Source organism: Haplochromis burtoni, unplaced genomic scaffold (assembly GCF_018398535.1).
Source record: "Haplochromis burtoni strain Fernald_Lab_line unplaced genomic scaffold, NCSU_Asbu1 Contig_181, whole genome shotgun sequence".
NCBI classification, from domain to species: Eukaryota; Metazoa; Chordata; class Actinopteri; order Cichliformes; family Cichlidae; genus Haplochromis; species Haplochromis burtoni.
This window is the reverse complement of record NW_024582542.1, coordinates 506275-521424: the sequence shown is the minus strand read 5'-3', so window position 1 is coordinate 521424 and position 15150 is coordinate 506275. Positions and strand designations below refer to the sequence as shown.

At 41.3% G+C, this 15150-nt stretch overlaps 1 protein-coding gene and 1 long non-coding RNA gene across 6 annotated transcripts in view; one reads left to right on the top strand and one right to left on the bottom strand.

The window, feature by feature from the left end:
• Positions 1-4909: 4909 nt before the first annotated feature.
• LOC102301557 lies at positions 4910-7241 on the bottom strand. 3 transcript variants are annotated; one of them, XR_316560.2, is made up of 3 exons: positions 7126-7241; positions 6685-6780; positions 4910-5314 (listed from the first exon to the last, which is right to left on the bottom strand). It is a non-coding gene; the product is annotated as an uncharacterized LOC102301557 (long non-coding RNA). The 3 variants fall into 3 exon arrangements; XR_316559.2 differs by lacking the exon at positions 4910-5314 and adding an exon at positions 5346-5460; XR_001336752.2 differs by lacking the exon at positions 4910-5314 and adding an exon at positions 5476-6452.
• Positions 7135-15150, top strand: part of LOC102301061 (myosin-9) — a 23548-nt gene continuing 15532 nt past the window's right edge. Inside the window, exons 1-9 of one of the 3 annotated variants that reach the window (XM_014337506.2) lie at positions 7177-7396; positions 8412-8478; positions 11127-11317; positions 11414-11554; positions 11670-11826; positions 11999-12026; positions 13226-13319; positions 13737-13757; positions 14458-14550. In XM_014337506.2, the coding sequence (XP_014192992.1) occupies positions 11132-11317; positions 11414-11554; positions 11670-11826; positions 11999-12026; positions 13226-13319; positions 13737-13757; positions 14458-14550 (720 nt within the window). In that variant the 5' untranslated portion in view covers positions 7177-7396; positions 8412-8478; positions 11127-11131. Of the gene's footprint in view, positions 7397-8411; positions 8479-11126; positions 11318-11413; positions 11555-11669; positions 11827-11998; positions 12027-13225; positions 13320-13736; positions 13758-14457; positions 14551-15150 lie in introns of all 3 variants that reach the window. The other 2 variants (XM_005934466.3, XM_005934467.3) reach the window with 2 other exon arrangements.

The following is a 15150-nucleotide window of genomic DNA, read 5'->3' as shown; positions in this document are numbered from 1 at the left end:
TTTTGTTGTTGGTTTGTTTTTGGGGGGTTTTGACGAGGGGGGAGGTAACAGATCAATGCTGTAAAGTATATCGATTGCATGTTATTGTCACCGCTGTAACTGCCATTGTTTTGTTTTTATTGTTTCTTTGTTTTCTTCCAAGACAATGGTCGGTTGGGACGGGGATGCACAAAACTTTATTCTTATTTATGATTTTTACACGTGTACTCTGTATTTTTGCTTTTGCAACAAAAAAGTTGAATTTTTGTGTAATTAGGAAAAGAGAATTTGTTTGGTTTTTTTTTCCCCAACATGCTTTTTCACTTCAGACCCGTCACTATGTGTTGAGGAGGATGAGGAGGAGCTGGATCTTTATTAGCAGACAGTGTTTGTCCTGTTTTCGCCTCGTTCGTGTGCACAGTTTCTCTTTTCAGTTAGCCGCGTGGAGAGTGTGCGTGATGGTTAATCGTCTACCAAAAGTCTTTTATTGATGGTGATTATTATTATTAGCTTTTATTTTTATTTTTTATTTTTTTTTATTATCATCACAATTACTATTATTACTGTTTTTATTATTGTTGTTAATATTATTATTATTATTCAGGGCAAAGATGACACCAAATTGAACAAGGAAATAAGTGGGTGATCGAGAGCGGGGGCGGTCCGTCTTTCTTCTAAAGGTTTCCTTTTTATAGGCGAGGTGGAGCAGTTGGTTTTTCCCGTTACGCTGTAGATGGTCTGTCCACCTTTGTCAAACCGCCACATAAAAGATGACCTCTGAACTCAAAGTCTGATAGTATTTTTATTTTTTTTATTATTTTGATTGTTATTATATATTGTTTTCCTTTTGATCAGATATCATGATCAGTTTATTTCTTGTTACCCCAGTTTGGGTCATAAATTGTGTGCTGTTTTTTTTTGTTTGTTTGTTTGTTTGTGTTTTGGTTTGGGGTTTTTTGTCCCTTTTATTTTTGTTTTTTTTTATTATTCTTTCTGGTTTGCTCTAGTAGTGAGCTGATGGTAAAACACCAGAGCTTTCTTTTTCTTTTTTAATTGCTGAGACTGTTGTGACTGATGTTGCACTTGTGATGGTTTTATTTTTGTTTTGTGTTGCAGATTGTTGTGCAGACAGGAGGAGAATATTGGGTGTTTTCCTTATTTTCTAAGAGTCACAGCAGTTATTTTATCAATCATATAAATCTGTGAGACAGAGCAAGAAGATGATTCAACAGTGTATTTTTCTCACTGGTATTTATTTATTAGTCCTTTGTATGTTATTTGTCTGTTTTTTTTATGGTTCTTTTTAATATGTAATTTTTATTGTTTTGTGGAGGGCAAACAGGATACAAGGCAGAGGAGTAGACTCTCTATTGGCATTTTTACCGTCGTGTACAGAAAGCTAAATGTCGTGCTCGATCACCACACTAATGTACAGTCTGCTCGGTAGATTAAAAGTTTATTTTCGAAGAAGATGAAAGGTGCAGCACAGTAAAAATCACTCTTTCTGGTTTTAATGTGACTCCCAGATGATTTTGTTTGCTGTTTACCCTCTCAGAAGACCCCATCAGACTCCTCCATGGTTTGGAGCAACTGCATGGTGTGTTTGATTCAAGTGCTTCGCTAATTATTCAGTTAAGTTGTTTGAATTTGGATGGTTTTAATCAGTGGATGCCACCCTCAGCGCTGACTTTCTTTAAAAATGTATAGCTGGTGATAGCTACTTTAATAGTGGACTGATTGGCTTGTTGTTATGACAGCGAGGTTGGGACATGCCTGCTTTGACAGGGTTTTTTTTGCCTGTTCCTTCTGAATTGTCAGTGTAGACTGCATGATTTTGCTTGTGAGCGTGGTGAGGGGGGTAAGAGGACTGACTTCAAAGGCTTCATTTATGTACACACACACACACACATGCACCGATTTATTGTCTTGACCGTTGTATCAGTCAACACAGCTTTACTGCCCATTTCCTTTGTCTTTTTTTTATTTTTGTTGGTTTGTTTGTTTTGTTTTATTTTTTTGTTTTTAGCTGTATTTCATCCCCCTCCCCAGTGTCATTTCAAATAAAATAAATGCCATTATATTGTGAATACCTCAGGATCTCTTTGGAGTAAAAAAAAAAAACATAATAAAAGACATAAAAATCAAATAAATAAATAAAAACTCATAAAAAAAAAAGTTTGTCTTGTGGTATTTTTTTATCTTCTTTGAAATATCCTCACCTGTGTGAGAGTCTGCAGAAGAGACACCTTCAACCCAGACTGAAGTACACCAAGGACACAGTCTGCACAGTGAAATACGGTGGTGGGAGTATTATGTTGCGGGGATGTTTAAGTAAATCTGGAACTGGGAGTCTCCTCAAGATTTTGCAAAGAAATCATCAACCAATGAACAGAAAACGTGTTTCTGGGCCATTACTACCTCCAGAACACTAAAGTGAACGTTACCGACCGGCCTGCAGAAAGCCATCAAATCAGCATTTGGGAAATAATAATTGTTCTGAGTTTACGTACACCTTGCTAGGACTGAACCATCTAACCTTCCTACCCACCTTAACTCTTCGTGTCATAGATTTAACGAGGCGCCGGAAACATTCCTCTGAGACTTTGGTCCACTGGGATGATAGCATCGCACAGTGTCTGCAGATTTATTGGCTGCACATCTGTGATGTGAATCTGCTGTTCCGCCACATCTCAAACAGAAGATAAGACTTTATTGGTTCCACACAGAGCGGATTTACTTCTGGAGATTTCTGGTAAGAAAATGTAGCACAAGAAAGAAAAGTGTGTTAAAATTTAATAAAGAAAACGGTAGCAATCCCCACAACTTGTGGGGATAGGTTAATTGAATAATCCAAATTGCCACTAGGTGTGAATGTGCGAGTGAATGTGAGTGTGAATGGTTGTCTGTCCCTGTGTGTTGGCCCTGCGACAGACTGGCGACCTGTCCAGGGTGTACCCCGCCTCTCGCCCTATGACAGCTGGGATAGGCTCCAGAGCCCCCCACGACCCTGAAAGGGATAAGCGGAAGTGAATGGATGGATGGATGATAGCAATCATGCACAGAAAGAAATAGACCACACACAACAGGCAGCAAGAACTGCTACCAAGTATTTGCAGTGCCTGGTAATGAGTGTCTCACTGTGGAGGAATTTAGGCCCACTTTTAATCACAGAATTGTTTTAATTCCACCACTGGAGTTTTTTCATGCCAAAGCATCGCGATTTGATTTAAGTTTTGACTGTGAGCCATTCAGAGCCATCCAAGAGTCGTGTATGAGCTCTTGGAGTAATTTTAAAAGGCTGATCACTCCTGGGAAGGTTCAGCGTAGTTCCAAGTTCTCTCCGTTTTTAGATGTCAGTGAACTTTGTCATTTAGGTGTTTCTTGAGATTATTTTAGTCTACTTCACTTTGTCAGACAGATTCTGTTTAAGTGATTTTTTTTGGTTAGTGTAGTAACGTTGAACTCTGCTTTCCCCCCAAAAAAACGTTTCTAATTCATGACTCCATCCATCTAAAGTGAAGGTAAAAGTGAAGGCAGACACACTTATCCTCCTCTTCTTCTTCCTGTGGCGTCTGCACATTCCCCTCACAGGGAAATTTACCACAATTGCATGCATGACAAGACAGAACAGGACTTGGCATGACTCTGCTTCTGCTCATATGATTAAAAGCTCACACTGAGCAGATCATGCCGAGTACTACGCAGGAATAAACAGAGTAAGATCACCTATCAGTCACTGCTGTGTGACCAATACGTTCTTTGTCTTGATTTCAGAAGTAGAAGAAGCTGCATTATATGTGAGGTGATGTAACTACAGACTTTGCCCCAAGGAAGCAAAAATAAACCACCAGCATAACGACTGAGTGAGCCGACAGCTCTGGAAACTCTGCAGGCTTGTGCAAAAGGGTTAAAACGTGCTGGAGGTGGAAAGTTTCCCCAAGTTTCACATGATGATGTGTGATAATTATGTGAAAGAAAAATCAGAGTGGTAGCAGTCAGCATTGAACTTTCTAAAGTGGAGGTTGAAGCCTCGTGAACGTGAATATTCTGTATTTTTATAGAGAAGAAAAGACACAGAAACCCTCAAAGTCAAGACATCTGTGTCGCAACATAAAACAGAATCTTTCTAAAGATATTGTTTTATGACTTGTAATTAATCACAGCACCGTGTGGCTTGAGGCGCTCTTCATTTCTTTATCCGTTGGTAGAAAAATGTGAGGGAAAGTTAGTGAAACGTGTAAAGACATACATGGAAATAAAGGATGTAAGACAACTTCTTTAAGTAGTCTTCGGGAAACGTTCTCCAGGCTTCTTGAAGGACATTCAGAGCTCTTCTTTGGATGTTGGCTGCCTTTTGTTCTGTTCTCTGTCAATGTGATTGCCACACTGCCTCAATAATGTTGAGGTCCAGGCTCTGGAGGAGGCCAATCCATGACTGATAGTGCTCCATTGTGTGCCTGTGTTTTTTTAAAATATGTTTTTATTGTGTCTTTGGGATCAATGTGATGTTGAAGAATGAAGCCATTGCCAATCAGATGCTTTCCAGATGGTATTGGATGGTGGATTAAAATCTCACGGTACTTTACTGGGTTCATAATTAGATTCATCTCTCCATCAGGTCTGATTTTCAGTCCAGGTCTTGTGTAATTAGACACACCTTAACCTTTGCTCCCCATTTTTCTTCCACTGAGCCTCTGATGAGGCTCCATTGAAGAGTAGAAGGATCAGCTGAAGGTGCGGAGGCAACTCACAGGTCCTGTGTCAGCTCTTTGTTGTTTCTTTCCCCATATCTCTTAACATCAAGACTTTGAGATGCTGAGACTTTGAGGGTCTAAAAACTTTGAGGGTTTTTAGACTTTGAGGGTCTAAAAACAATCTACAGCAAATGCTGTAGATTGTTTTTAGACCCTTCACTTCTTTTGTTCTCCATTTGTCCAGTTTCTGCAATTTTAAGGACACACTTTACACTGTGCCAAGATATGCCAAATTTTGGGTTAATCAGAATCAGAATACTTTATTGATCCCTGGGATTTTGGGATTGACCTAGTTGTTTCATCATTTTGTCAGACTCTGTTAACATGAACTGTGTGTTTTTGCAGCAGGGTGCTATAGCAACAAAGAGCCTAAAGACACAATTTAATTTTTTTTTTGTTTAGTTTTCTGTTATGTGCAGATACAGCACTGGTTCATCCCTTGGGTTAGGTGACATTTTATGCTTGAAGGATTCACAGATCAGTGTTAAGGGGTCCTAATAAATGACTGGACTAAAAACAAGTGAAAAAAGGAAGCAATGTCCAAAGACAAAGTTGGATGATCTTCAGAAAGCCAGGAGAACCTGCAAGAAATTACAAGAAAATGTGTCTGTTTGGAAGCAAAATATGCAGATATGAAGGATGGCTCAGGACTTTTTCACAGTAAAAATGAATTTATTGACATTGTTTCTTGTTCAAGAAGATTTCAGATTTGTTACCAGATCAAAGTCTAAAAAAAGAAAACAGAAAAATAAAGTGTTAATAATGAATTTCACAGTTCTCTGTAATATGTTGTGTGCTGAGTCAGATGTAGTTTAATTAGATGTGGGGATCTTAAAGAGGTTTTTTTCAGAGGTATTTTAATGAAGGCATTTACAGTGAAGGGTTATGTGTAAAACATTTAAGGATTCCTTTCATCCACCAGGTGGGACAAATCTATTCACAGTAATCCTGACTTTAAGTGTGTATGCTTAATTTCATTGCCTACAGGTTAAACCAGTTAAAGACACACACACACACACACACACACACACACACACACACCAGTCAAGTATTCATATCTTGTGGGAACATCTAATTGACATAATGGTTTCCCTAACCATAACTATGAAAAATGAATGCCTAACAATAACCCTAAATTTAACAAACACCCAATTTAACCATTTCCCTAAAGTCTCAAAACGCCTTTAACTTGTGGGGACCAGGATTTTGGTCCCCACAAGTAAAGTAGACTTCCAACTTTTGGTCCCCACAAAGATATGAATACACACAGCGTGCCGTCTGTTCCGTTCATGCTGCGACCTGCTGCTCCTACATTTCTGCTCATCTTTGATGTGTGTCAGGTCTTTAACAGCAGCGGGACTGGGGCTAAAGACAGGGCTCGAAACGAAAGTTACACCACAGCGAGACCTCGCAACAAAACACCCCGCCTCCTTCCGCCCCAGAGCGCTGCGCCTTCTCTCTTTCTGGAAATCTCTGACCTTATAAGGTAGGAAATTAAACCAGAACCTCATTGGTGGACGGGAGACAAGGTACAGGTAAACGTTTGGCCTTGTTTGGGATGTGCTCGGATGTTTGTGAGAACAGCTCTTGTTTCTATTACTTCAGTTTACCTTAGAATGTAATTTGTTGTTGCAGATAAAAACACCCTGTCAGAAACACGGTGCAAAGGCCCACTGTGGCTGACACGTCTGCAGTGATAGTGGGGCCAATCAGCTTCCACTTAAAAAAAATGAAATGATAAAAACAGGAACACACTTTGTGCACGAGACTTACATGTTAGTTTACATGCTGCAGTCATTAATGACACATGAGAGGTGCCACACCTCTGGTCCCGTTGCAGGTACAGACCCCCCCTCCCCACACACACACACACACACACACACTATAGGGAGCAGTGATCTTGCACCAGTGAACATTTCGACATTACATTCCTCCTCAGAGTCTAACTTACAGTTGTTGAACCTTTTTGAACATTTGTGCACTTCCACATGTGTGATGTTCAATGAGGTTTAGTCCCTGAAAGCCTTTGGTTGTTTTTCCAGTACTGCTGTGGAAGACAACAGGTATTTATTTAAGCTGTGCATTCATTATTGATAGACAATCATATCATGTCAGGGAAAAAAATGACAAGGAACTTAAGTGAGTCATAAGACAGCTCTTCATAATAAGTGGAGGATGTTAGTGAGTATGGTCAGTCAAACTGTATTTTCCATTTTCTGTTTCATTATCAACATTTATGATTTATGCACTTTGTTTGTTTTATAAAAAAAATTCCATCCGGGTTGTAAAATAGCAAATTTCTTTCTTTTTGATTCAGAGCGACTCACAAGTCCGCGTTTTTACGTGGAGCACTTGAACACCGCGCGAGGAGGGGGCGGGGCCGTTGGCTTACCTGCGAAAAATAAAACTGGGCCGATCCCAGGTGGAGTCGACGCATCCTCGCTGATCCACGCCTGAGCAGCAGGAGCGCTTGACGGAGCGGACAGCCGGCTGAAGACGCGACGAAGAGGAGCGGAGAGGTGGTGTTCTTGTGGCCCCTCCTGAGCAGCTGCTTGTTTTGTGAAGGTGTCGAGAAGGAGGTGGAGGAGGAGGACTGCTGCAAACACGAACGGAACGCAGGAAGGCGACTCATCACACCTGCAGTGCCTGTAGCTGAAAATCAGGTGTGTCACCTCGTTTCCTGCAGGTAGAGAGATAGAAATGCTGTAGCGAAGACTTCAAAGTAAGAAATTAAGAGATAAGATATGTAATGGCTCACACCTGGGCAGGTTCTCTCGTCAGGTGAAGCGCGTGCTCCATTATCGTCTCATTGACTGCGGAATTATTTCTACAACAATTTAAAGTGACTTTTTTTGTATTTGTTGGCTGAGACGCGAGCTTGCAGACGTGTTTGTGTTCTCACACCTGTGAAACCAACAATCAGAGAGCTTTACTTCGACGGGCTTTAAACCTTCACAATAATTCAGAACTTTAGCCTCAAACAGCTGAATAAACTTCATGTGGTTTAAGTTTTATTTTGGTGGCCTGTATGAACTGAGTGGAAGGCTGCATGACGTGATGACGATGACAATATGGCACAAACAAAATTTGAAGTAATTTGAGGTACCGAGAGCTCATGTTTGCCTTTTTTACAGAGTTTAATGCAGTTTTTGTCATTGTTGCACAAGATGAGTTGTTTGACTTCATGTAACAAACTGCACACACCCAGCTGCTATGTCTGTCTGCAGGGCACAAAATTGGAGAGCAGACACCAAAGAGCAGTGCAGCAGCACACGAATTTTTTTATTTATTTATTTTTAAAAAGATCCCTTTTTGTTTTTTTGTTTTTGTTTTTTGTTTTTTTTTACTTATTTTTTAAATTGTATGAAGGGCATATCTTGCAAAAACCGGTTGCTGATCATAATCAATTCTTCCTCTTTTGTAATTAAACTTCACTGTGACCACAAAATCAGCCAAGGTCCTGCAGAAAAAAACGCCATCTCACCCTCGGTGTCAGTCAGCTCTCTGCCTGTTACACAAAGTGAAATGCAAAACATCTTCGGCTTAAAGTTGACTTTTCTGTTTTGACCTGTTGTTCACTTGTCCATCTACATCTTCCAGCCACGATCGTTTCACATATCAAACATCTTGTGACTGCAGTCACATTTTAAACAATTCTCAACAACATCTCCTCCTCAGTCTGTCACCCCACCGGCCTCGTATCACCAGCCAGGCTTCAGACGACAGGACTCGTGTTCTGTGTTAGGTAAGAGCCACAGAAGCCCGGATAAAGCCGGGATTGACTTGCGGCCAAGAACAAAAGAGAGCAGGCGAGTGGAGGAGATGCTGAAAACGTGATGAAGAACACAAGAGAGGTAGATTAAACGGGCCCTTGCAGACAATAGGAGAGCGTGTGCTGTGTTTGAGCGTGGATCTGTTTCCAGATGTGGTCAAGCTTGATCCCGACCTCAGCGGAGGTTCACCAGGACACGGCTTACGATAGCTAATGTTTGGATTTTAATTATAAAAGGAACAGAGAATACTGAAGTAGTTCTTTTTGTTATTTTGTTCCACCGTGTCAAAATGTGCAAAGGCACTGTGTGCAACTTCCTGAGGAAGTTGGCCTGTTGGTGGCTTCATCAAAAAAGCCGCATGCATGTGAATCTAAAAAGTTTAGAGTAAAAGACTTTAGCCGTCATAGCTTAGCTTCACGCACACGACGCTCTGCAGGATTTCAGTCCTAAATTAAAGCAGAGGAAATGTCAGTGTGTTCCTCTTCCTCCCCCACTTATCTTCAAGACTTTGAGCACATAATGAACTTAGGAGAGACACAGATGACACCTTCTCCACTGATCCCTTTTATCCCTCACTCTAAGCGCACTCGCACACTCTATCTGTGCCTTTATCTCTGCACAGAAACAAACACACACACCGCTCTGCTGTTTTTTGCACCATCCAACCTCTGATCCAAGAGACGTCGGCTCCTCTGAATGAGTCTCAGCATCGAGGGTGTGCAGGCTGCGCTCATGATGAACGCTCTTACAGCCCAACTTATCATTTCAGGATCATTCGATAAAACAGACCTGCATTTATATCCTTAATCGGTGAAGGATGGTGTTGATGTGTGGAAAACTTTATCTTCTACCTACAGTATCTACACTGAGTCTGATGTTTTCAGTTCTTTCCCGACCTCTCTGCTTGGAGTTCAGTAGTTTCCGGCCTGCGTGATGTAGCTGAAACATTGGTTTTCTAATGTTTGATTTTTCTAATATGACTTCAGGAAGGGGAAATATTCCACTAGCTTAAGTCATCTAAAGGCTTTGAACATCAGGGGTGAGAACTGGTTCCAAATAGTTTGATCTATGAGAAGCTTATCATCTCCTTTTATCAGTGCTGGTTTGTCTCTCTTTTGTGCAACAAAGTGGAGTTGTTGCACGCTTCAGTCACAGACGTGCCTTTTTCTTGACAGAAAATGAAACAGTTGTTTAGTGGGCACGACTCAAAGCTCTAAGCTTTAAGTAAAAGATTATATGTTCATCTGAACAAACTCTTTTAATGGGGGGGAAAAAACTGGCTGTCAATAACTTTAATTTGCATTCACCATGTGCAAATTTTCTTGGCAAGGTCACATCCAGTTGATTATTTATTTAGGTTTTTAATGTCTTTCAGGGCATTTCTTTTTCTTTCTGCAGCCCCGAGTACTTCTCCAGGGTGTGGCTGGGGAATAATCACATTTCTCCACCTGTCCAGACTTGCTCCGACATTCCTTTCTACCACTCTGAGTGCAAAAGCGTCCGTCCACAGACCTCCGTCAGGCTTTTTACATATAGGCTCTACACAGAGCAGCATAGCTGCACATTTATCACCTGTGCTGGAACAGAGGGTCACGGATGATGAGCAGGAGTCGGGAATTTGTGGAATTCTGTGTAATGAGTTGGTGAGGAAGGAATGCGGGCCTGATGGGGAACAAAAGATGGACAGGTAGAAAAATAAAAGCAGTCGTTGAGCAGAGCACAGCTGAAAAGAGATGAATCATTTTGTCTGACTGCGATGAGCCTCGGGTCAATAATGTGATCCTGACATTAGTATCTGGGTTGATTGGCTGTCCCAGCTCTGGTTTAAAGTTAAAGGTGGTTGCAGGAAAAGAAGCTACATGGTCATAATGACACTGCGGGGAACAGCTGCAGAGCAGATGTCCAAACCTGTGGTGCAGTTCTCATCATCTTCAAAAAGAACACAAACGCACACACATAAGATGAGGTAGCACAGTCCTCAGTATTGGTGGTCTGATCTGAATCATTAATCTGAATATTTTTATTTACTCAGCGTTATCTCATTTGTGTCTTTAATTCAGTTACAACACAAAAGAGACAACAGGAAGGATGACGTGCAACAAAGCTGCCACTGTGAACACACTGCTTTCAGTGTCGTAAGCCTGCCTTTATGTAGAAATCTTTCAATGAATCAAACGTGCAGTCACTTCGATGGTCTTAAATCTTGCACAACAATAAATGGAGTTTTTTGTACAGGCTGTGTAGATGACTTGGACTCATGAGTCATCTGCGTTTTAAATTGTATTTTTGCCTCGACTGTGGTTTTGAGGTTGGTAAACTCTGCAGCGTCTCTGGGAGCTTGTGATTCGAGACTCAAGAGTTTGTTCGCTGTACCTGCAAGAAATTCTGTCAAAATAATCCAGCGCATCATATCTCTAGCCCTTAATCTCACAGAAACGGCTGCTGTAAAGTAATGTGCGTACCCCTGTGTAAGGAGGTATTTTGAATTCTCACAGAAAGTTATTTTTTTAATTTATTTTTTGCCCCAATAATTTCAGTGCTCTTGTCTGTAAAATGTGAAAGATCACTGTCAGTGTTTTGGTATGTTAAAATGCTCTTGTTCTGTTTTGTTTTTTAAAAGCTACCATGACTGATGCAGACAAGTTCCTGTATGGGGACCGCAGTGCGCTGACCGACCCTCTGGCTCAGGCCGACTGGGCCACCAAGAAGCTGGTGTGGGTCCCCAGTGAGAAGATGGGTTTTGAGGCCGGCTCCATCAAAGAGGAGAAGGGAGACGAGTGCATGGTGGAGCTGACGGACTCTGGCAAGAAGGTGAAACTGAAGAATCAACAAGCCTGTGTTGCAGTGTGTACTTTTTACTGTCCCAGCCTTGTTCAGCAAGCCTGACTCTGCTTCTGTTAATCTCAGGTGAAATTCAACAAGGATGATATTCAGAAGATGAACCCACCCAAATTCAACAAGGTGGAGGACATGGCGGAGCTCACCTGCCTGAACGAGGCCTCTGTGCTGCACAACCTCAAGGAGAGATACTACTCCGGACTCATCTATGTGAGTGGGCAGGGATCTGTTTTTGTTGCATTTTAATGTCGCCGATCTTCCCGAAATCGATGTTGTTGCTGCTGCTCCTCGTCGACTGATTGGTCTCGTGTTGTCTCTCGCGCAGACGTACTCCGGCCTCTTCTGCGTTGTGATCAACCCGTACAAACACCTGCCCATCTACAGTGAGGAGATTGTGAACATGTACAAGGGCAAGAAGAGGCACGAGATGCCCCCTCACATCTACGCCATCACAGACACGGCCTACAGGAGCATGATGCAGGGTAAGGCAGCTGTAAAATTAGTTTTAAACACTTCCATACTCCATCAGGTCAATGATGTACCGTACAAAGATGTAATTAGAAATTTAGTGGCATGCTTAAGGAAAATAATGTTTAAAATGTCACACACTTCACCTTAGTTTCTGATCTGGAGTCTCATCTTTCTCTTTTACAGATCGTGAAGATCAGTCCATCCTCTGCACGCAAGTCTTTCTCTTTTTTTCTTTTTTTTCTTCCTTGTAGCGGAAAGTTTGACATCATGCCTTATATCCAGTGCCTAATATTTAGTCTAGAAGTTTCATTTTCAGAGCAAAATTTTAAGCTTTTTTTTTTTTTTTTTAATTTAAAAAAATTTGATGTCTCAGTTTTTAGAAGTGTGTCCTCCTTCATGCCAACACTGTAGTAAAGCTTAGGGAGGTCTTCCATTAGACACTTGACTAAATTATTTGATTGTTCTAGACTCCCAAAGGCCATAAAAACACTGTCATTACCTCAGTTGATGGTGCAACTGTCAAGACTTCGTGAAATAAAACAAACCACATAACACACAGAAGCAGAGCGTGGAAAAGTCCACCCCACAGTCACTGGGGTTTGTGGGTATTGGTTTATTCACAGCTGTCTTAAAGTCTGAAGCAAACACCACCACACTGGGTTTGGTATCTGTATGAGGTGTGTAGTGGTATGTCATGTTGGAGTCTTCATCAATGTGATGCTGACAAGACAAAGAACACTGCATGTTCAGATGTAACTTTGCAACAGATGTTGTTTTCTCCTGGCAGACCTTCCAAACAGCCGTATTTGTTCAATCTTTTTCTAACTATACTGTTGTGAACTTGAATATTTCAAGTGGTGCGCGGTCTGACTTTGGAGTGGCTCTCCTGGGAAGATTGTCAGTTTTGAATGCTTTGTTTGGAAACGACCGTATAACCCCACGCTGACAGGCAGCAGCATCTGATTCTCTAAAATCGCTGCTGATGTCTTTCCTCGTCGTCACCACAATGACTCGCATCTGAATGCGTCAGACCTGCAAACCCTCGAAACTTCTGCTTTTACAGAGGCGCTCAACACTCGCTGATGATCGGTCAATAAAGTGCATTTAAATAGCGGCACCTGGCTGCTACTTACAATCTTAATTCCTGTACAGGCAGCAAAGGTGTACTTTAGTTTTTCCACACACTGCTTCTGCATTTTGGCTTAGTTTTTATTAAATAAATGTCTTATGCCTTAAGGTTATGCTGATATAAATCCATAGACTTCCATCTTATATCACTTTAACCTCAAACTGCATCAGTATTTACTTAAATTTCTGCAAAGTGATATTTTTCTGTCTTGTTGTTGCTTTTACGTCAGTTATCAGTTCTAAATTAATCATAATGCATGTGTGTAAATCTCTCTGCTGCAGTGGGGAGTCAGGAGCAGGAAAGACAGAAAACACCAAGAAAGTCATTCAGTATCTTGCTCATGTCGCCTCATCCTTCAAGTCCAAAAAAGACCAGGTTAGCAAATCATCGTCGCTTCCTTTTGCACAAACGTTGAATTACCTGGTTCTCCCTCCCCTCTTCTGACATCAAGTATCAGTAGATTTCCTTGTTAGTCCATCTGTTTAACGTGATTTACTCGAGGAAGCTGTGTGCGACCACATTCCTATTTCAGGCCTCGACGTGCCCGCCTCACCTCTGCGGCGGCTCCAGCTGAAGCAGAACGCAGATGTGTTTGTGCACGTGTGTGTTCATGTACTACTCATGTTAAATGTAGGTTATTCAGCAGGACCGGACATGAGCTGCTTAATTAGTCATTTCTTGAGTCACCAGGTGACAGCAGGTTTCCTCTGCAGTCATGAAATACTTGCACTGAAGATGGCATCAAATATGTTCAACTTTCTTTTCTTTTCTTTTTTTCTACTTTTTCTCCAGGGCTCTGCTGTGTTGTCACATGTGAGTTCATTTATGACCTCCATAAATGTCCACTTAAGTTTTCTCTACTAACCAATTTTGTTTTCTTCACATTGAAGAAAATGCATTCAAGATTACACAAAACTAACCATTATAATGGCTTCAAAGGAGCAGCTTGGGGGAAATGTGCTTTCTGGCTGAGGAAAGACCATTTGTATCTTCATTAAGATCAAGCAGTTAGCTTTGGAAAAAGACTTAAAGCATGTGGAAACTGCAAACCCACAAAACATGTTATTTCATCTTAGTTTCAGCTGTATAACAACACAATTTTACCAAGCAGGAATGCACAAAACTTCCCATTTAAAACTATCCCATTTAAATTTATTTTGGGGTTTGACTAACCTGCATGTGTGCTGCTTGTGATCCCTTGTTTGTGCATGCATGGACAGAAAATCTTACAGGGATTTTGTGCTTGAGCGGGCTTGCTGTGCAGTGGGAATGTGTGCTGGAATGTGCAGGAGTGTGTGTAATAATGCCTTTTCCTGAGGCTGTTGTTTTAATTGTGCAGACACAATTGTTTATAATAAAGTAAATAAGTCGCTGCACACTTGTTTTCCACTCGCTAGTCACAGAGCTGCAGGAAAAGTGGTCTAAACTTGCGCTTGCTTAACCAGCGTCCATCTGAGTGTCACATTAAACCACTAAATCCAACTCTGTTGTGGCTCCGACTTCTCTCTGTCAGGGGGAACTGGAGAAGCAGCTGCTGCAAGCAAACCCAATCCTGGAGGCCTTTGGCAACGCAAAGACTGTAAAGAATGACAACTCCTCAAGATTTGTAAGAGCTGCTCTTTTTCTATTTTCTTTAAATTTTCAAAACAAGCTTTGAAAAGGGTTCAAACAGCAGAAGCTACCAACTTTTTCTGCCTAGCATGTATGACGCAACAACACTTGACACTTAGGATGAATGCAAAAGTGCTTGAAATGAAGGCATCTGGACTTCTCTCTGTAGTTCTTAAAGATGTTTCTCCTCTGATCCAGGAGGTCTTTTCATTTTTTTAAAAAACTGATGGAGAGTCGCAGATAATTAACGCAAGTTAGATACCAAGTCCTGAGAGTTGCCGATCCACCCACCCTGTAATCATTCGAGTCATTAAGGGTCACATGAGCCAAGGTGTGAGTGGGGAAGAGATTTCAAGACTCCGTCGTAGATCTGAGAGCTGCTGTTCAGTGATGCTCATTCACACTAGATGGCCTCATTCACTCCTTTGAAACAGTGTAACGTGTGAACGTCGTTCATTTCAAGCACTTAAACTACTGCAACCCGGATGACCGGGAAATCAGTAGACACAACCAGGGTTTTTAAATCTTTTCAGTCATAAACTCAGGACACATTTTGGGAGAATCACATTGACATTTAAGAGTCACGTTTTTTTTT